Genomic DNA, 22,385 nt, shown 5'->3' with positions numbered 1-22,385 from the left:
AAAAATAGTTAAAAACTATAAATTGATGTGACAGATGGCCCTTCTATATGAAAAAATAACCCATCACGTACAGATCACCAGTTCTAGGAGTGTAAACAAACACAGCAAAGTCCACAGATCAATGGGGAAGTCATTCATGGTTATGTGCAAATATTTAGTGTCATTTAATTCCCTGTAAAATATAGCAGGTATTAGAGCTAAAGTTTTTCCCATGCTGAAGGAAGGAAACTGATCTTGACAGTGAATTCTTGGAGGCTTGCTACAAGCATAAGGGGCAGCAAGTACTGGCAGAGACATTTGCATCTGGAAACCCAAAAGGGCTTTTTCAAGGGGCAACTGGACTTTCTGGACCAGAAAGTCCAGTTGCCTCTTGAAAAAGCACCTTTGGGACAACCACACCTGGAATACTGCAACCGATTTTGGTCATAGATACTACAAAAAAGATGTTGAGACTTTGGAAAAAGTTCAGAGAAGAGCAACTAAGATGATCAAAGGCCTGGAGACTAAAACATATGAAGAACGACTGCAGGACTTGAGTTTGTGTGATGGAGCGCCCACGATTTCTGAAGGCAACATGTTCCACTGGTTAATTGTCCTCACTATTAGGAAGTTCCTCCTTAATTCCAGGTTCTCTCTTGGATTAGTTTCTAATCATTGTCTCTTGTCCTGCTTTTTGATGCTTTAGAAAATAATTTGACCCCCTCTTCTTTGTGGCAGCCTCTCAAATACTGGAAGACTGCTATTATGTCACCCCAAATTATTTTCTTTAGACTAGCCAAGCCCAAATTCTGCAGCCATTCTTCCTATGTTTTAGTCTCCAGACCTTTGAACACCTTAGTTGCTCTTCTCTGAACTTTTTCCAAAGTCTCAACATCTTTTTTTTTGTAGTATGGTATCAGTTGTAGTATTCCAGGTGTCGAAGAGGTTGAAGAGCGGAGAATTCATCCCTCTGATCTTTCTTCCCTTTCAAATCACACCTTCCCTAAATTCACTCCACTGCACAAGTCCTATCTAATATTTCTTCTGCTTATCTAATATTTCTTCTGCCAAATGTTTGGCTTGAGCCATTGGGTCAAATTTTGGAATTTCACAGGCAATTATTTGAATGCCTTGGCTGGGAATAAGTCCCTGCTGAACGCTAGGGGGCACTGGATACCTAAATATTGCCTTGCCAATAGTGGGATAAAATTTAAAGCTACTGTAGTTTTTAATCAATGGTCAGATTGCAATTCTGGTGCCTAAGATCTCTGTTTAAAAGCCTACGGAGAGTTGCCCAATGCCAATCAATAAAAGTTATTTCCCCTGGGCTCTGTGAGTTGTTAAGTGAGTTTTTATGACCTTTCTTGTCACTGTGATTATGAATCACTGAAAATATTAAGTTAGTAACATGGTTATTAAGTAAATCTGGCTTCCCCATTGACTCTGTGTGTCCGAAGGTCGCAAAAACGGATCCCATGACCCCGACACACTGCAACCGCCATAAATACGAGTCAATTGCCATGCATCTGATCACATGACTACAGGAATGGTGCAGTGGTTGCGTGAAAACCAATTGTGAGTCTTTTTTTCCCCAGTGCTGTTGTAACTCTGAATGGTCAGTAAATGAATGGCTATAAGTCAAGGACTGCCTTTACCTTCAGACATCCTAGAAAGTTTGCCTGGTGTCATATACCAATGGTGCAGTACATCGTTTTGCAAAAAAAAACAAAAAAACCCTACCATAATGTGGATTTAACCACACATTTTCCCACTGATCCATCGGTATATTATAACCAAAGTTTTTAGCTCATTTCATCATACATTTCTTAGGATGTCGTTCTTCCATTTCAAATTTCAGGGAAAGCTTAGACATTTTGGCAATTACATGGCCCCGGATCATGTCCTGCTGGGAGTAGTATCTCTCTCCTAGTCAAGGGTGTAAATAAGCAGCTATCAGTGTGTACAGCACAAAGCAGGAGAAGGAAGGAAGGAGAAACTGGAGGTGGAGTTAAAAGAGGAATCAGCCTAGAATCCTTAAGTTGCTACAAGCGAACTAAGTCCAAATCCCCTTGAATTCCATTGACCCTCATCAAACTCCAAGCCTGGGCCATGTTTTGGTTGAGAAGATTCCTGTTCATAGGTGTTAAGAAAATGAAGATTTAATAGCTGACCAGCTGCTGTAAGGCTGTAAGCCAAGATGATGAACTGAGGATGAGTCAGCAGGGTACTGCCACTTTAAGAAGCTGCTTATATAAGGGAGGTCATGTGAGGGCATCTGTCTCTCCTCGTGTTCTATCCCCATTGTAGTTCTCTGTGTAGAGTTGAAGATTGATTGCTTGCCTGGTGTTTGCCTAACACGTGTATGTATGTATATAGTAGTCTTGCATATAAACCATTGTTAAAGGACAAAACCTCTGTGTCCTGTGTTTTGCTCCTGGGTTGTCTCACAATAATAGTCACGCTGTAAACTCTCTGACAATAGGCATGATTAGCAATTTAATTGGACCTTCATGTGTGGACTTGACATTTCATGCCTGACATTAATCATTTGCTTGTGGCTATGTAGGGATTCTAGACTGACTCCTCTCTTAATTCTACCCCCAGGTTCTGCCACTCCTTTGCCTACACACAGGTGTGCAGAACAAAGCGAACAGATTGACCCTAGAGACCTTCTTGTTTGGACTTTTCTCAGATGGATCTCTGCAGGCCAGCTCTTCCTCCAAGAAGCCTTACCTTCAATGATCCCCCACTTGGTCTTGCGACCCAGGACCTTCTTCCCATTCACCTGATGTTCCTTGTCCGCTCCTACGACCGCAAAGGGGATTTTCTCCTAGATTAAGAGAAACAGAAGCAAGGTGAGGAATTCGGTTCTACCACCTTGGTGAAGGAAAAAGTCAGCAGAATTTGAATAGGCATCATGGCTGGTAGACTTAAGAGCACGCAGACAACTCATAAAATATTTCTATGGTCTTTTTAGAGTTGCCAACAGAAAGGGCAGGGGGAGCAGTGCAGCTGTTTGCAAAAGTGCATTCCATAAATGTTTTCAAAGATAGTAACTAGGTGACTGAAGTCTCTGCCGTGCAAAATTCTAACTGGAGAGCATGATTGATGACTCTGGGCTATGGATGTGTCCCATTGGAGAATATGAATTATGATACACCCAGGGGGTGGGGGAAAACCAGAGTCAAGGGTGAAAATGAATGCTGTGTCTCAGAGTTGGCTACACCCAGGCAGTGCCGGCATGTTAACTCCCAATAAATCCTTTTTTAAGTTTTGGAAGTTTGGCTTGAGACTCATGATTTAAATGGCGGGGTAACTGCCAGAATCCTGACAACTTCGACTAAACCGAAACAGACCTTCAGAAGCTGAATACATTGCAATCCTGTTGAGAATCACCAACTGATTAAAGGTAGTCCTCCACTTAAAACATCACTGAGCCCAACATTTCTGTTGCTAAGCGAGACAGTTATCAAGTGAGTTTGGCTCCACGAGCTTTCTTGCCAGAGTTGTTAAGTGGATCACAGCTATGGTTAAGTTAGAAACATGGTTTTTTGAGTGAATCTGGCTTCCCCATTGCTTGTCAGAGGTCGCAAAAGCTGATCACATGACCCTGGGACACTGCAACTGTCATAAGTACATGCCAGTTGCCAATGGTCAAACTTTTCATCACACGATCTTGGGGATGTTGCAACGGTCGTCAGTGCGAAGAACGGTCTTAAATTCCTGTGCCATTGTAACTTTGAACAGTCACCCAATAAACTGTTGCAGATCAAGGACTCACCTGTACGATATTGCAAACCAAGCTAAAAGCTGTTGAATTTTCTTACAGTTTCTAGTTTCCACCTCAGTTCAAATCGCAGTTCTCTAGCCAAACTATAATTCCAGATTGCAACACGGGCAATTCCAAACTAACTCAGAACACCTAACAAAAGACAGCTTTAATCCAGATTACCAGGTTTGGCCACTGACTTCGAGAACATTGGGAATAACAGTTAATATAAGCCAAGATCAATACTTAAAACCGGGCAAAGATGTTGAGGTAGGAAGGGAGGAAATACTGTAAAAGCTGTTCTTGAAATGTAGCTTACAGCTTTGGCTGAACCCCAAACTCAGCCAGGAACCCCCCATAACGTCCTCTCAATCCAGGGTGGGGGGGAGCACCACTGACTTACCCTGATTTTGTCATTCAAAAGCCGATCGTCTGGATCATCGTCAAAGTCTACTTGGGGGTAAACATGGATGCCGTGGGCCTTCAGGTCTTTCTGGACCTGCCAAGATAAAATGGTAGTTGTGATGACCTGGGGCATGGCGCAAAGGCAACACAGTCAGATAATCAATAAAAGTCCCTTTATTCGCTCCAACTTTGCCCCCAATGTCCAGGTTACCTTCTGGGCTGGAGAAAAACTCTCCCAGGAGCAGCCTTTGACTACAGAGAATTAAGTCCAAAACATGGTCAACACAAACTGTAACTCTAAGTCCAAACAAACCAAACTGAGGTAATTAGTCTGGCAGGGCAGGAGCAAGAATTCCAGACATGAAGGCACGGCAAAACTCAACATGGTTGGAAAGATGCCAGCAACACAGATAAGCCACGACAACACAGGATAAAGTCATGTTTGTTCCCAGCAGCTGCTGCACGCAGTCTGCCTTTCTTATCAACTGTCTTCCCAGTTGTGGCTAATGAAGGGAATCAGGGCCCTTTCCTCTCCTGTAAGCCACACAACCCATGTTGCTCTCTTCTCCATTCCTCCCAGCATGCCCTAGGATGAAGAGGGGGTGGGCCTGGGTCTTCCTCTGAACTCCCTCTCCCTTGTTCTACCTCTTCCCTGCTCTGCCCAGCTGGACTTTGCCCTTCTCCAGCCTCCTCCACAGCCAACGGAGCCACACTCCCGTTCCCTATCAGCTGTTCATCTTCCTCCTCAGATTCAGACTCTGACAGGGGCATGACACTAGTTATGATCATGACTGGGAGAACATTCCTTTCTTTTATTGAAGGACAACAAGTGATGAACAATCTGCACTTTGGGGTTGGATCAAGAATATCACAACATGGTATAGAAGAGATCTGTTTGGCTTCTACATGATATTCACTGTTGTTGTATGTACACTGAAAGCTCATGCGCCAGAGACAGATTCCTTGTGTGTCTAATCACACTTGGCCAATAAAGAATTCTAATTCTAATTCATTTCAATATCATATAGAAGCAAGATCGATCCCCTCAATATTCTTGCTCAGCCACAAAACTGCAGATTTCTTTTCTTTTTTTGTTCCTTGATTCACAGAAATGCTGTAAAACTCTTTTACGGAGTCCAATCAACCATGAAACCTAGAGGAACTTTGTAATTGAACGCTTCTCTGTTTACAAGCAAAAGATCAGAAAGTCATATTCGAGCCCAAACTTTTGCTCGAGATAACTTTTTGGATTTTTCTCACCTTTGAGAAAAGCATCTATTATTTCAGATGGCCAGTTTTATTTTTCGAGACCATGGTAGTATTAAGGCTAGCATTCAAAGTCAGAATGGGAAGTTCTGGGAGCTGAAGTCCACCCTTCTTAAAGTTGTTGAGGCAAAGAAACCCTGGATTAGAATCTTGATTCTGAATTATGGGTTCGGAATCTATATGCCTATCAAAAGCCCTCTCTATTTTATTCCTAACACAATGAAAGTGACTTCTTTTGAGTTTATCATACTTTCTACTTTTCCCAAGACTCACTTTTCTGTAAATGGCAGAAGATGGAAACTAATGAAGGTGAGAACCAACCTAGAACTAAAGATAAATTTCCTGATAGTGAAAACAATCAGTGGAATAGCTTGCCTTCAGAGGTTGTTGGTGCTCCATCAGTGGAGGTTTTTAAGAAGAGACTAGACAGCCATTTGTCTGGAATGGTATAGGGTCTCCTGCTTGAGCAGGGGGCTGGACTAGAAGACCTCCAAGATCCCTTCCAACTGATTATTCTCCCCTTTCACTAGGTCAACCCACCATTCTGTCATTAGAAACCGTCTGCGTTTCTATGCTTACCCTCTGTTCATGCTTACCCTCTGTTTAAACTCTGCCCTTTCCTCAAGGGTCAAGGTGTCCGCTTTGGCGATGACCGGCACCACGTTGGTGATCTTACTGAGACGTCTCATGAACTCCAGGTCCAAGGGGCGGAGCCTGAGGGGAACGAAATGCAAGAAGACCTCTCTCTGTGATATGAACAGAGCTGCTATCCCAATGGAGCCTATTGTGGTTGGAGGATTTCCCCTTCCCTGGAGGAGTTGTCTACCCAACTGCTCAAATGCCAACTTTGGAACAGATCTCAGCTGCTGCAGCCATCTTTTTGTTTCTCAGCTTGCCACACAGTATAGGAGGGGGAGAGAGGCTGTAACGTCAGACCAGGCAGTAACAATATATCATCCCTTGAGAACCAAGGTCATCTCAATAGGTGCTGGCCAGAGACTGGAAGGAGTTTCCAGAATTGGACAATGTGACCTGTGACAAGAGGGGAGTATCTATTCTTTAATTAGACAAAAAACCACGGGAAATTTAGTTAGAGTTGGTTTTGCTTTCATGCGTGCTCAATAAAACAATTCTTTGAGAAAGCTGTCTGCCTTGGAGTGCTGAATTGGTTGGGCTCATCAATCGGAACTTTGACATCAAACACATTTGGTGGTGGATTTCAAAGATCACCTGTCACAGGTATGGTTTGGATTAAGGAAAGCCTTCTCCCTGACCTTTGGTAGGAGTTGTAATCTAAAGACCGTCTAGATAAGATGCTATGACTATTTGTCTTGGCCTGTGGTCTAAAGAAGATAGTTGTACTGTTCCTTTGAGAGTTTCCTGCAAGTTTTGGGTTGTCATTTTGATGGCTGATTGAAAACCAGAATCATAGCTTCTGAGTGGAAAGTGAAAGCAATCTTTAAGATGGGTAGTCTTCAGTACTCTATGCACAGAAATGGAAAGTCACCTCGATTCCCACAATGGATGACTGGCTAGAAAAACTGATGGGAGCTACCAGAGATGGCTAAATTGACTGCTTTGATTAAAGAAAAATACAATACAATACTTTCCTTTCTACTTGAAAACTACTTCTGGACTTTGTGCTCGAGGTAGCAAAAAAAATGAATCTTTGATTTTGAGTTATACCGATTAGATAGATTTGTTGTTATTGAAATGGCTAGTTTCTATTATTAAGAAAAAGTAAAAAGTTGAGGGTAGATCTTAATGCCTTATTTAACTGCAACAAAGGAATTGGAAGTCAATGCCTTTTTCCCCTTGCTTTCCCCCACTATCCACTTCTCTTTTTCCTTTGCTAATTTCCCTAATTTTGCTTTTGTCTTCTCTTTGTATGTCATGTTATAGATTAATAGAATTATTTGAAGACAAGCTGAGTAGTCTTCTCCGTGCTTTATTCTGAATAGAACTTGCCTAACTTTCTATGATCCCCTTTTTGCTTATAATGAGTGGGAGGGATGGACCCTCGCAGCACAGGAGGACTTACCAGTGACCTGTGGGAGGGACAAAATATACACAGGCATGTACACGGGTGTCTGGGATTTTCTGCTTGCGGTTAATCAGGATTTCCTCTTTCAAATAACGCTCATACTGGTCATTGATATATTGAATGATTGGCTCCCAGCTATGAGAAAGGAAGAACAGAGATTCAGCTTCCTGGGCCGTTCTGAGCAAAACTTTCTGCTTATTGCTTAAAGCAAACAAGGAAACAAATAAAGGATGAAGTTCTTTGAGAAAAAACCTTCATTGTAAGAACATCAAGCTGTTCTTATTTCAGTGAAACCGCTTTTTAATAGGATAACCAGAAGAAGGGAGTGTCTGTTGCCCCTCAAAATTTCATTTATTTATTTATCCGATTTGTCAATTACTTACAAGATAATAGGTTTAAGAATAAACATGAGTAAGAATACAGGAAATGGGTACGAATAAATGGGGACAATAGGACAGGGACAGTAGGCACAATTGTGCACGTATGCACACCCCTTACAGACCTCTTAGGAATGGGGTGAGGTCAATAGTGGTTAGTTTAAGGTTAAAGGAGTGGGGGTTAGAGGATGTAACAACAGAGTCAGGTAGTGCATTCCAGGCATTGACCACTCTGTTGCTGAAGTCGTACTTTCTGCAGTCAAGTTTGGAGCGGTTTACATTGAGTTTGTATCTGTTGTGTGCTCTTGTATTGTTGCAGTTGAAGCTGAAGTAGCCATTGACTGTTAGGACATTATTGCAAGTGTTTTTGTGTACTACGCTTAAGTCCAATCGTAGGTGGCGTAGTTCAAGGTTGTCCAAGCCCAAAATTTCAAGCCTGATGGTGAATGTAAGTCTACATCATGGCTGTGATGGAAACAGGCAAATCATGTCATTGGAATCCATCTGTACCCTTGCATATTGAAATGTTGCAATTGACAGAAATTTGCCCTTTATTGGTATGGCTGCCTAACCTTGATCGCTGCTATCTGGAAGTTTTCTTAAATGTCAAATGTTCTGCAATCACCTTTTTTTTTTAATTGTCAAGTTTTGGGCCTTCTCCACAAGCTTACATCCTATGCAATAGTGGCAAATACCTGTACCTTGGGCAAAGGATGAGGGTGAAGGCTCGTTCTGGAAGTTTGTGGGTTGGTTTCCAAATTTTCATTACCAGGCCAGGTAACATCTTCAGCAGAGTTTAGGGGATGTCAATGTCGGTGTTCTTCTGCTTAAAAGGGCTTCATGGGGTCAGCAGGTCTTGTGATGGCTCAGGTGTGAGTGTGTCAAGTGAGGGTCTTGTTAGGGTCTTGTGATGAGGTGGAAACCAGGGGTGGGCTTCAAAAATTTTAGCAACTGTTTCTCTGCCCAGTTGCTGGGTGGGTGTGGCCATGGTGGGCGTGGCCTAGTTGGCCTCCTGCACCACGGTGCGATGGGGATTTTCACCCTCCCCTGGCTCTGGAGGCTTTCCTCAAGCCTCAGGAAGGGTGAAAACAGTCTCCCCCGGAAGCTGGAAATGGGCCTGTTTACGGCCTTCCACAGCCTTCGGGAGGCCTGTTTTTTACCCTTCCCGAGCCTTCACATGGGTCCTGTACTTACCTGGCATCAAAAAGAGGCCACATGGAGACCCCTGGGAGGGGAGGGGAGGGATGGGCAGGGCCACCCAGCAGTGGGATTTACCTGTTCACTGAACCAGCAATTAAACATGATAAAATTAACTACCAGTTCGTCTAAACCAGGGTGAACCGGTCACAACCTACACCTGGAGTAGGTGAGGGTCATTAGGAGGTGAAGTGCTGGTTGGGGGGGCAGTTTGCATGAGTTGGTTGAGGGTCGGTGCTGTCTCTGGTTGGCTGTGCAGTTGATTTGGATTCTGAGCGGCTCGTAGGCTGGTTGTAGGTTGGTGTATTTGTTGCTTGTGGAGTGCCAGGCTTCGGTGAAGTCACGAGTATGGCGGGTGGTACCAGGGCTGATGGTTTTTGTGTTGCTCCAATCAAACTGGTGCTGTTTGGTGCTACCTAGCCTCGTATTGAAACATTCAGAAACCAACCCAGAAGCTCGGAGAATGAGCCATCCTCCTCCCCTTATGTTATATCCAGATATAATGTATCTGGATGTTAAGAGGCACACCATATAAAGTCATACCTCGACTTAACCACCACAGTCGGGGACAGAATTTCCATTGTTAATTTGAGTTGTATCCAATTTCACAAGCTTTTTGCCACGGCTATTAAGTGAATCACTGCAGCCGTTAAGTAAACCCTGTGGTCATTAAGAGAGTCCAGCTTTCCCCCACTGACTTCCCTGTCGGAAGCTGCCTGGGAAAGTCACAAATGGGGATTACCTGTAGCGAGATGCAGCCATAAATACTGATTGCCAAGCACCCAGATTTTGATCGTGGGACCCTAGAGATGCTGTGATGATTGTAAGAGGGAGTCATACACCATTTTTTTCAGCGCCGTTGTAACTTTGCATGGTCACTGAACAAAAATGGTTGTAAGTCAAGGGCTACCTAGAGAGCAATCCATGCAGGACTTATGCAGCCAGATGTGTGCATGGGGCATAGTAATAAAAGTTGAGAGTGTAACTGCAAAGGAGCCCTCAAATTGTGGTCTATTTTGCACAGGCTTCAACAGCCATGTTGTGGCTGCCATCTTGATTTCTGGCCTGCACCCAGTGGTGAGATTCAAATAATTTAACAACTGGTTCTCTGCCCTAATGATTTCTTCCAACAACCAGTTTGCCAAACTACTCAGAAAGTTAACAACCGAACTGGTGCAAACTGGCTGAACCCCAACACTGCCTGCACCATCAGATAACCTAAGGCCAGCAACCCCAGCCTTGGTGCTAAATCGATTAGATCCATTTTAAAGATTCTCCTGATCCTGTGCAGTGAAGTGACCCCTCTCTAGTTAAGCCACTCTTCTAGGAGGGTGGTCTTTAAAAGGGGACATATACATTGAATGGATATTGAACAGAGGAATGGCATTCTATACCCTACAATGTACATCTCTGCATTTGCGGAGCGGCAGAGGTAGAAGACCTGGCCCACATCCTATTTGATGGTTGCCTGTATAAGGGAGTGAGAGACAGGTGTACCTCGGTCTCTATACCAAACAAATGACCCATTGGGATCCCCGTGTCAAAAGAACTTGCCTTATGTGCAGCCAGAATCTGAAAATAACATTTAACACGGCACAGTACTTGAGCAAAATGGTTTGGTTGAGACTGACTTATGTGGGGCTGATTGGGATGGATTGTAGGGGTGACACCAACATATAATTTTGTCATATTTTATCTAACTCTTATATGATTCTATTTTATCCCAATTCCATTTTAAATGGCTTTTATCACATTTTAGTAATAATTTGTGTCTGGGAACTCTGCTCTTTGATATGGCCCAAGTGCTAATCAATAAAATTCATGAAATGAATAGAGGAATTCAATGCCAGATCTTCCCTGTGAGATGCTAGTGGTCCGTCCCCCTTCATACCAGTTTTGATTGTTAATCTGGTCTCCAAATCCTGGGGTGTCTGTGACCGTCAGCTTCATCTTCACTCCTTTTTCTTCAACAACTGTCAGAAGAAGAGGACATTTGGTTAGGTCACGTTTCTGAATCCACACTCAGACTCACCTGCTTCCTTCTTGCTTTTCAACTGAGGGGGTGGGAAATATTCTCATACCACCCTAAAAATGAAACAAGCTCCATCTCAGTTGATGTTCCAGAAGTCCCTTAGCAGACTTGAAGTCCCAGCAGGGAACCATGGACATCTCCAGGTGGCTCCTCTATTGATATATTTCTTCTCTCCAGACCTGTGGTTTGTATAGTTTTCTTTGTAATCTATTTTTAGTTTTAAGCAACAATTCTTTTAGATTTATATAATGATTGCATTTGTATGAGGGTTGTTTTTATTTGATTGTTGTAGGCCATTCAGAGTCCCTTCTTGTGAGGTGGGTGGTTAGATATATTTGATAGATAGATAGATAGATAGATAGATAGATAGATAGATAGATAGATAGATAGATAGATAGATATAGATAGACAGACAGACGTATAGGTATAGGTATAGGTATAGATAGATAGATAGATAGATAGATAGATAGATAGATGATAGATAGATAGATGATAGATAGATAGATAGATAGATAGATAGATAGATAGAGAGATAGACAGATAGATAGACAGACAGACAGACAGACAGACAGGTATAGATACATAGATAAATAGATAGATAGATAGATAGATAGATAGATAGATAGATAGATAGATAGATAGATAGATAGATAGATAGATAGACAGACAGACGTATAGGTATAGGTATAGAGATAGATAGATAGATAGATAGATAGATAGATAGATAGATAGATAGATAGATAGATAGACAGACAGACAGACAGACGTATAGGTATAGGTATAGAGATAGATAGATAGATAGATAGATAGATAGATAGATAGATAGATAGATAGATAGATAGATAGATGACACAATACATTAGATCAGTGATCCCCAACCTTTTTTATGGCGCGGCCTGGTACCGGCATTAGCTGGGCGGTGCCATCTTTTTTTGATGAAAAAGTGCTTCCGGTGAGCTTTCTACCCGGAAAAGCTCACCGGAAGCACTTTTTCATCAAAAAAAGATGGCGCCGCCCAGCAAACCAGCGGCCCGGTAGGACTTGTTCCACGGACCGGTGGTTGGGGACCTCTGCATTAGATGATAGGTAGGTAGATGGATGCAAAGATGCATAGATGGATGGATGGATGGAGAGAGAGATAGGATAGAGAGATAGATGATAGATAGATACATACATTAGCTATATAGACAGACACAGACACAATAGATTGATAGGTAGGTAGATAGATAGATAGATGACACAATACATTAGATGATAGGTAGGTAGATGGATGCAAAGATGCATAGATGGATAGATTCATGGAGAGAGAGATAGGATAGAGAGATAGATGATAGATAAATACATTAGCTATATAAGACACAGATACACTAGATTGATAGGTAGGTAGGTAGATAATAGATAGCAGACACAATAGATTAGATAATAGGTAGGTAGGTAGATGGATGCAAAAATGCCTAAATGGATGGATAGATGGATGGATGGAGAGAGAGATAGGATAGAGAGATAGATGATAGACAAATACATTAGCTATATAGACAGACACAGACACAGTAGATTAAATGATAGGTAGACAGACAGACAGACCCTTAGATGTGATAGATAGATCTAGAAATTGATAGACAGATCTATAGACAGACAGAAAAATAGACAATTCTGATCGTCAGGATGAGGAGTGGATTAGCAGCTCTCATTGAACCTTTCAAATCAATGCCAGATGCAGAGATTCCTGACGGGATTTAGAACTGGGAGTGCGAAGACACTTTAACTCTGTTGTGGCTGAGGCTGGAAGGCTGCAGAAAGCCTTCTGAAATGAGAGACCGTGCAGACCTCACCATCTTAGCAACTTTCCCTGGATCCCCAAAAGAGCCCTTCGACTTTGGGTAGGATACCATTCCCCCACCACCACCAGCGCTGCCTTCGAAAACCTCTTCCCTTGGTCCCCTCCCCCAGGAAACTGAGCCCCTTTCTGGGGAGCGGGTGGGGAGTGGGTGTCTCTGATCTCAAACTAGGAGGCCAGGGGTGGGCTCTCCCTTTTGGAAGAATGACAGCGTTCCTCCCCCCACCTCTGAAAAGCAGCATGAACTTCCTGGGAGGGTAGCTATGGCGACGACGCTTTAATGGGTCAGTGGGAGTCCTGCACAAGACCCCTTTTGTTCCTCAGAGCTGAAACGGACAGGCCCAGCTCCTTTCAAGCCCTGGCGGGTAACTGAGGAGTGGGAGGCGGGGGGAGGAGTTGAAGGATGTGGAAGAAGAATAGCCTAGTTTAGACGTAGCACAATAAAGGGGTCTCTTTTTTCATTGACCCAGTAGGCCTTCCACCCCTTCCGGTTTGCCCTGACATCGCTTCCCCCCACACAATCTCTCCGCTGTGCAGACCGTCAACAGCCCAGCTATTTTTCAAAAAGGATAGTTATCCCTTCCATGCCTGCCAAAAATGCGGGTTGATTTCCTCCAGTCCTACAGAGAAGTTTCCCAGTCAGGAACCACCCAATATTTCTACTACTGCTTTTAGAACGTAGAACATGGAATTGTAGGCTTGGAAGAGATCTTTGAGATCTTCCTAGATCTAGACCAGAGGTGGGTATTCAGCAGGTTCTGACCAGTTCTGGAGAACCGGTAGCGGAAATTTTGAGTAGTTTGGAGAACTGGCAAATACCACCTCTGACTGGAGATTTTACAGTATCCTTCCCCTGCCACGCTCACCAAGCCATGACCATAGAAACGGTAGTAAGAAAATTAGAATCCCACCACTGATCTAGACGAACCTTCTGTCCATTGCAGGAGATGCCATATTGTTCTGGACAAATGGCTGTCCAGTTTCCTCTTGAAAACCTCCACTAATGGAGCACTCACAGCTTCCGGAGGGAAGTTGTTCCACTGGTTAATTGTTCTCACTGTCAAGAAATTCCTCCTTAGTTCTAGGTTGGTTCTCTCCTTGAATAGTTTCCATCCGTTGCTTCTCATTCTGTCTTCAGGTGCTTTGGAGAACAATTTGTCTCTATTTTGTGAGAGGCCCTTCAAATATGGAAGAATGCTATCTTCCTTCTCTCTCTCTTTCTCTTTCTCTCTCTCTCTCCCCTCTCTCTCCCTCTCTCTCCCTCTCTCCAAGATATGAGACTAGTGGGATAGAAAATAAGTTTGTTTTTGTTTTTTGTTTTTTAAAAGTAATAATTTGTATGTCCACTGGGCCAAAATGGGTATTGATCAAAGCAAGCATTGAATTTATTCCTGCTAAATCAATCAATGCTGTATTCAGGGGTGGGATTCAAAAATTTTAACAACCAGTTCTGTGGGCACAGCTTAAGTGATGGGCATGGCTTGGTGGTCATGTGACTGGGTGGGCGTGGCTTGGCGGTGATGTTATTGGCTGGGCGTGGCCAACTCAATATCACTCACATCAAGGCACGTATCTCCTCGCCTGGCCTCTCATGACTGTGGGGATGCTGCAACAGTAATAAGTGTGAAAAATGGTCATAAGTCACTTTTTTCAGTGCCATTGTAACTTTGAATGGTCACTCCACACAAGCAAAGTACCAGCAAAGGAGGAAAAAAAAACTCCAGAGAAGTTCCAGAGACAGGAAGTCTAGTCCTGCCAAGATTGTAATAAGGGTTAACGGAGAGGCAGTTTCTGTAAGCAACACCAGAATGTTTCCTTCCTGCCTTCCTTACAGGATTAGGCCAGTAATTTCTTCTAACAACTGGTTCTCCGAACTGCTTAGAATGTTAACAACTGGTCCTAGTGAATAGGTGCAAACCGGTAGAATCCCACCCTGGCTGTATTACAGTCACAGGCCAGAATTAAAAATGAAGACATTAAAACAAAACAAAGCAGAACGAGACACAATATTATATTACAGGTAGTGATGAGATCATTGATGGGGAGCAAAGTCTGCCTAATTTTTAGTTATGTCTAAGGAGACTGTGACACACTGACCTGATAGCAACAGCTGTATATAAGAGAGATAACATTTTTTTTCCTGGATATTTTACCGTATTGAATTTCTCATTAAATTAACTCACTGGAGCTAGCGTTGGCATTCACACGTTCTGCTTGTCTGAGTTTGTAACAGAATAATGTGTTGGAGGACCTCCTTTGCTTGTTTAGGCTGGGTATCCTGGCCCAACTCAGACAATCTAATTACCAGATTAAGTGTGTTGGATGAACACATGTATATCATCTTTTGAACCAGCTTAAAAAATTAAAATAGTTTTATCCTGCTAAGGTGATGGAGAAAGGAATGGAGAAGCAAGGCTGAAATTCATCAGATTTAGATGATGAAAACACCTGGAATACTGCAACCAATTTTGGTCACCATACTACAAATAAGATGCTGAGATTTTGGGAAAAGTGCAGAGAAGAGCAATTAAGATGATCAAAGGCCTGGAGACCAAACCATAGGAACAATGGCTGCAGGATTGGGTCTGGCTAGTCTAAAGAAAATAAGAATTAGGGTCGACATGATAGCAGTATTCCAGTATTTGAGGGGCTGCCACAAAGAAGAGGGGATTTAAATTATTCTCCAAAGCACCAAAGAAGGCAGGGCAAGAAACAACGGATGGAAACTGATCAAGGAGAGAAGCAACCTGAAATTAAGGAGAAACTTCGTCACAGGGAGGACAATTAACCAGTGGAACAGCTTGCCACCAGAAGTTGTGGGTGCTCCATCACTGGAGGTTTTTAAGAAGAGTCTAGACTCTAGGCAGTCACTTATTTGAAATAGTATAGGTTCTCCTGCTTGAGCACAGGGCTGGACCAGAAGACCTCCAAGGTCCCTTCCAGCTCATTCATTCATTCTATTTCTGACCATGTTCCAATGATAGCTCTGGAATTCACAAGTCCACCCAAGGGTCTAATAGGTGATATGATTCTCCTCATAGACTCAGCAGCTGGGTTGACATGACATACTTCATTCTAAATCCAGGTTAATAACCGAAAATTGCTGTTTACAACCCAGAATTGCTGTTTAATACGCAATGGCCAGAAAAAAAGCAACCAGATCATGGCTCATATACCAATACCCTGCTAAGACAATATATATGGTTTACTTACCACACCATAGAAAAGAATATATGTAACTCAAGGTTGAACAGTGGAACCCTTTGGGCTCTCTGAGCTTGGTGGTTTGGTTACAGATGTTTGAGGACCCGACTAGGTTATATTGAACCAAGGAAAAAGACGCTGGCAGAGCAAGCTAACATGTATAACCAGGGAACCAATCCCTCACCAGCACTGATGATGCTGTCTAGTTGAGTCGTGAAATGTCTGCAAACAAACCACCAAGATCAGGGAGCATCAAAGATTCACTAACTCTGTTTTAAACTTGCCTAGTATAGTTTGACAATCCAGCCAAACAGTCCTCTAGCACAGTGGTTGCCAACCGGTGGGCTGGGGACCACTGGTGGTCCACAGTGAAATGTCACCCCCAAAGCACCTCCCAAAACAATTAATCCAGGCTGCACGGAAACACAAGGCTTGCGTCGCTTGCATTGCGAACAACACGAGGTAGTGAGGGGAGAATGGAAAGGGCGGAGGGAGGAGCTTGCCCCACTCGCCCCACATGCCTTATCTGGTCACTGGGCTGCTTCTTTCCACTTCTTTCTTCTTCTGCTTTTGGCTGCATGCAAGGAAAGCAGCAAAAGTCTTTCTTTCTCTCCCCCAAACTCTGCCAGAAATGAGTCTTTGGGACCCTGCAAGGCCTCCTGCTCCAAGAGGCTGTGCTGGCATGACAAGTCTCACCAAGACTCATTTCTGGTGGAGTTTGGGGGATAGAAAGAAAGCTCTGGAGTGACCAAAGGGCCAGTCTTGTGACTACTGCAGCTCTGGAATACGGGACCGACTTTTCCACCAATGTCAGCAAGCCACCGCCAGTCAAAATTCATATTAGTGGTCCGCGGGATTTAAAATGATAAGTTTGGTGATCCCTGGGGTCCAAAAGGTTGGTGACCCCTGCTCTAATGAGCAACTTCCATACAAAACACAATTCCTTCCCATCTTGAAACTTATCATATAATTTGTAATGCTCGTTTAGACTGGAAAAATTATATGTCTGTCTCTATAGCGGGAATACAAATTATGGATTTAAAAAAAAAGAGTATAAAATCCCTCGTGGTTTTTCTAGACCTGTGATGGATCTACTGGAAGGAAGATGGCAAAAAGGGTGAGGAAGAGATACTTTCTCTCTAAAACAGAAGCAAGGAGTATAGCCTTTCCATATTACTTACTATGGGTGACAGAGAGCAGCTGCACAGTTTTGGGAATACGCTCCTCGTACCCGGAACAAGCTGATTTCCGGCTGATCTTGGATTTAAAGAGGGTGTTGACCATGGTGGACTTGCCAAGACCACTCTGTCCTGCAAAGGAGAAAGGAGGAGGTGGTGTAAAACATTCCAAACTCGGTTAAGTAGCGGATTAAAGAACTCTTAATAGTAGTGGATTAAAGAACACTTAACTCTTAAAGAACTCTTGCATATTTAACATAGGGGCAATGATTGCTTAGGAAACCACAAAATCTATGATGTCTACAGAGATTCTCAGTCTTCAGGACATGATTTTCTCAAAGGTGCTTTCTTTTCTCCCCAAAAAAGCAACTGGACTGTCTTTGCAAGATCGAATCTGGATTGATCACCAGGACCACAGGTGTATTCTTCTGAGCTTTTGGGCTCAAAAAATTATGATGCCTGATTAGATGAAGCTTCTTGGATGAGAAACAAAACGCCTTCAAGGAAAAATCAAATGAAGTTCAGACACAAAATGTTGGCTTCTGTTAGAACGCTAGATTATGCAGTGTGTGTGTGTGTGTGTGTGTGTGTGTGTGTGTGTGTGTTTGTATATATACACAGAGGTGGTATTCAGCAGGTTCTGACCAGTTCTGGAGAACTGGTAGTGGAAATTTTGAGTAGTTCGGAGAACCGGCAAATCCCACCTCTGACTGGACCCACCCCCATCTCTTCTCTGCCTCCCACTGAGTCCCAGCTGATCGACTGGGTCTTCTTTGGTTGCCCTGCCCAGGAGAATGGAGCTGGAAAGCAGGTTAGTAGGGTGGGAGGGAATAGGATTTTGCAGTAACCTTCTCCTGCCATGCCCACCAAGCCACATCCATCAAGCCAAGCCAATCCCATCAAGCCACGCCCACAGAACCAGTAGTAAAAATTTTGAATCCCACTACTGTACACACACACACACACACACACACACAGCTGTAATTTGCTGAAATGCATGCAATTAATGGCTTCATTAATACGTAAAATGGTTTTATTCGATTGTTTTGATAGAAGATCACTTGATTGGACTTTGGTAGACCACCTAGAATATGTTCAAGAGGAAGAACTGTAGAATAAGTCAAGTCAAAATGAGAATGTCTGCTCTTGAAATGAAACAAATCCCTAGGAAGCCTGGAGCTCCTTCTCAGAATACAAAAGTTGCAATATTTCTATCCATGAATACTGATGGCCCACTGGGGTCTTCTAGACACAGAGCTGTCAGGCAGACAAGGTCCTCATCAAAGCCACTTCTCTTTCTGACTGACAGCCAACCGTTGGCAGGCTAAAACAGGAGAAGAGGGTTTCTAATAAAACACTGGGCTCCCTTCTTGCGTCTCTTAGATCTTTCTCCTCCAGGACATAGGACCTTCTCACCTCTGGCCTCAGTTGGTCAAGATGTAGTCTCTGGAGGCCTCCCAACTAGGTTTGGATAGGAGAGAGAGCATATTATCTTGCAAAAGCAAAGGGATGAAGGAAAACCTTTGAGAAAACAATGTTTGGGCCGCACAGCTAGAACATCGTAGGATGGGTACCAAAGGCGAGGAGAGGAAACAACCAAAAATAAATGAAAATCTCAAACACTCTTACGTGTTGACATTTGCTTGTGTATATGGATAGTTGCACATATAGTTCTGATTCATTAAAGGGATGGGCTATCTAAGATCCTTGGCTGACATGTATTTCACCTATATCTATCTATCTATCTATCTATCTATCATCTATCTATCTATCTATCTATCTATCTATCTATCTATCTATCTATCTATCTATCTATCTCTAGATCTATCCATCATATCTAAAGGTCTGTCTGTCTGTTTGTCTACCTACCTTACTACCTACGTACCTATCTACTTATTATCTAATCTGCCTGGATCTGTCTATATAGCTAATGTATTTATCTATCATCTCCCTCTCTCTCCCTCTCTCCTTATCTCTTTCTCTCTATTCATCCATCCATCCATCTTTGCATCCATCCATCTACCTACCTACCTACCTACCTACCTACCTATCGATCACCTACAAATCTACCCTACCCTACCCTACCCTACACTACATTACACTATACTATACCCATCAACCAGCACCTTGAATTGCACCTAGAAACACACTAGCAACCAATACAGCTCACAAAGCAGTGGTGTTACATATGTCAAGTACCCAACACATTATTACACATCTATTATTAACATGTGTTATTCCTTGGGAACAAAATCTCTATGCACTAGACTAAGCACATGGTCAGAACCTGATCTCCATTGGTCAACCTGAGGTGGGACACTGAACTTCAGAGAGAACTTCAGAGAGAATCTCTCACTCATCCCAAATTATTCATTTTATCTCTCATTGGGTGAGTGTACTGCCTGCATTTATTTGGGGGGGCTGAAGATGGGAAATACAGCTGCTGCCCAAAGCTGTCATTATCTAGGACCCATAAGAAGGAAGAGTCTTCTAAAACCAACTCTAACCCCAAACCCTTCAGAGCTTCATTCTGTTTCTTGCTTGTTTATCTCACATCTCTCCAAAGTGATCTTATTCTGGTTTGCAGGGGCTTTTTTCCTTGCTATCCAAAGCATTTCTGGTCTTTACCCTCCCTCTCTCCTCAAACACACGCATACACACACACAAACACCCCTTTCAAGTTTGACAAAGTCAACCCCTCTCGGCATGGGAGGGAGAGAAGAGATTCCCAGGCGTGATCAGAAACAGATGTGTGCAGCCAGATGTTCAAGGGTCAAAGGAGCCACAGCTGGGATGTCTTCCTGTCCTTTCCACTCCTGGTTTGTAATTGGTCAATGCAGTACCCCAAGAAGGGGGCTCGGGCAAGCCACTGGAACATCCGCCCCACTGGTGGAGCAAAACTGGGGCAGGAAAGCAGGAAAATAGAGGGGAAAGGACACACAGGGTCTTGAAAAAGAGTAATCTTGGGTTGGAAGAAGGTACAATCCAGCATTTAGCTGAAGGGAGGAGGATTAGATTTTCTCCTCTGATAACTGAGATAATCAGAAAGCGGTGGCTAGCTTTTTAAACTGTGGAGTGTGCAGCAATGGGAAGTGGAGGGTAGTGTGTTTTCTTAGGGAGGAAGGAAAGTCGTCTCAAATTCAGGGTCAACTTCTTTTCAAGTGCATATGGTTTTACATTTTTCTGGAGAAGCTTCAGGCAACCAGCAAAGATGGAACATCTGGAGCAGCATTTCTCAATGCTGGCAAGTCTTTAGATATGTGCACTTCAACTCAGAATTCTCCAGAATAATATGAAGTTGGAAGGGACCTTGGAGGTCTTCTAGTCCAACCCCCTGCTTAAGCAGAAGGCCCTATAACATTCAGGACAAATCGCTGTCCAGTCTCTTCTTAAAAACCTCCAGTGGTGGAGCACCTACAACTTCTGGAGGCAGGCTGTTCCCCTGGTTAATTGTCCTCACTATTAGGAAATTTCTCTTTAGTTCTCCTCCTTGTTTCCATCCCTTGTTTCTTGGCTGCTCTTAAGATAGGTGGACATCAACTCAGAATTCTTCAGCTAGCAGGTTGACTGGGAAATTCTGGAACTGAAGCCTACACCTTTTAAAGTTGCCGAGGTTGAAAAACACTGTACCCAAGGCCAATGGTCAAAGAGGATATGAAGGGAAGCAGAAGTTGAGGTGGTGGCCTCATGAAATCCTGAAAGTTTTGGTTTCTGACCGGCCGTGCTTTGCTCTTGAGCTTCTGCTGGAAGCAAAGTCCTGAAACCCGGATTAAGTTTCTGGAGAGGGGAGATAGATTGCTGCATCCGGCACCAAACTTCAAAGCAACCGTGTCAGGCTTCCAAGAAATATGGTTTCCTAAGCTCCTTTTCTGGAAGACTTTGCTCAGATTTAGTAAACTTCCAGATTCGGCACAATTATGGATGCATTATTGAGAACTAGAATACATGACAACATAGAAGCTCCCTGTTCTCTTTGAGGGCAAGTTCAAACAGCCCACAGGCTGTCCTTGTTTAGCAACTGCCTTGTTTAGTGACCATTCAGTTACCACAGTGAAGTGTTTTGAGTTTTGATCACATGGCCATGGGGATGCTGCAAAGGTCACAAGTGTGAAAAAGAGTCGTAAGTCACTTTTTTCCAGTGCGGTAACTACAAACATCACTGAACGGATTGTTGTAAGTCAAGGAGTACCTGTATTTTGCTCTACTTTTGTTTAGCTCTTTAAAACAATTCCCCTTAATCCTTCCTCTTGGAAGGATGTCTGAGGCCCTCAATGAAATCAGCCTTCTTACTCGAAGTTGCTTTCTGGCATTTCTGAGCTGGCTCGCGGCTTTTGATCTGGGAATATTTATTGCCAAGCGCAGGGGAGAGTCAAGACTTCAGAAGAGAATTCTGCGCCAAGGTTTGAACTGCATTGGGGAGGGAACGAGGGCAAGGAGAAAATGTTTGGGGAGGGGAGAGGGTGGGAAAGGGCAGGAGGGTTGCTAGGCAGGAGATGGTTCCCAGAAAGAGTCATGTGTACAGCGTGCAAAGTTTTTGGAAAGCAGGTAGTCCTTGCCGAAAAGCAACCCACGGACTGGGAATAGTGCAACGGAAATGCACAGCACCGCCAAAGCAAAAGGAATGATCTAAAGACGTCGGCTTTCCCAGGTAATTCAGACAGGAAACACCAACACTGTTTTATTGCAGGTTACGGTAACACAACCTTGCAACTTTCAAAGGGCTCTACAAATCTTCCAGGGTCTCCTTAACCACCTGAGAAGCTAGGGAGGGTTCCTCAGCCTATCTCTCAAGGGCTTTTTCACACACTGTTACAAAAGGCCAAGCAATGAAAAAGTAAGCAGGTCATTCTCAGGAACTGGGAATGATACAAAAGAAAAACACAGCAGCCCCAAGCAAGAACCGACACCCAAAGATCAACCAGACAGGAAACATGACCAGATACACTAACACTCTTTAGTGTTAAGGCTACATTAACAGAACCTTGCAATTTTGAAGGGCAGGGGTGTGGGGGATGGGGGAGCAGTTGAAGACCCTGAGCTTGTCAGGTGGAAAGCTGACAGCCCCGGTTTGAGACCCGAGTGCTGCATGATGGGGTG

The 22,385-nt window shown here is 43.4% G+C and overlaps 1 protein-coding gene across 1 annotated transcript in view; it reads right to left on the bottom strand.

Annotated features, from left to right (window-relative positions):
• SEPTIN12 (septin 12) overlaps positions 1-22,385 on the bottom strand; it is an 82,378-nt gene that overhangs the window by 5,933 nt on the left and 54,060 nt on the right. The window contains exons 4-9 of the mRNA XM_087973190.1: positions 17,292-17,420; positions 10,929-11,010; positions 7,461-7,598; positions 6,016-6,133; positions 4,152-4,247; positions 2,713-2,809 (exon numbers count right to left, since the gene is read on the bottom strand). Of these exons, the coding sequence (XP_087829316.1) occupies positions 2,713-2,809; positions 4,152-4,247; positions 6,016-6,133; positions 7,461-7,598; positions 10,929-11,010; positions 17,292-17,420 (660 nt within the window). The remainder of the gene's footprint in view (positions 1-2,712; positions 2,810-4,151; positions 4,248-6,015; positions 6,134-7,460; positions 7,599-10,928; positions 11,011-17,291; positions 17,421-22,385) is intronic.

This window comes from Notechis scutatus, chromosome 12 (genome assembly GCF_049901735.1).
Source record: "Notechis scutatus isolate UNSWTSFEM ecotype Mainland chromosome 12, rNotScu1.2, whole genome shotgun sequence".
NCBI lineage: Eukaryota > Metazoa > Chordata > Lepidosauria > Squamata > Elapidae > Notechis > Notechis scutatus.
This window is presented reverse-complemented; position numbering and strand designations above follow the sequence as displayed.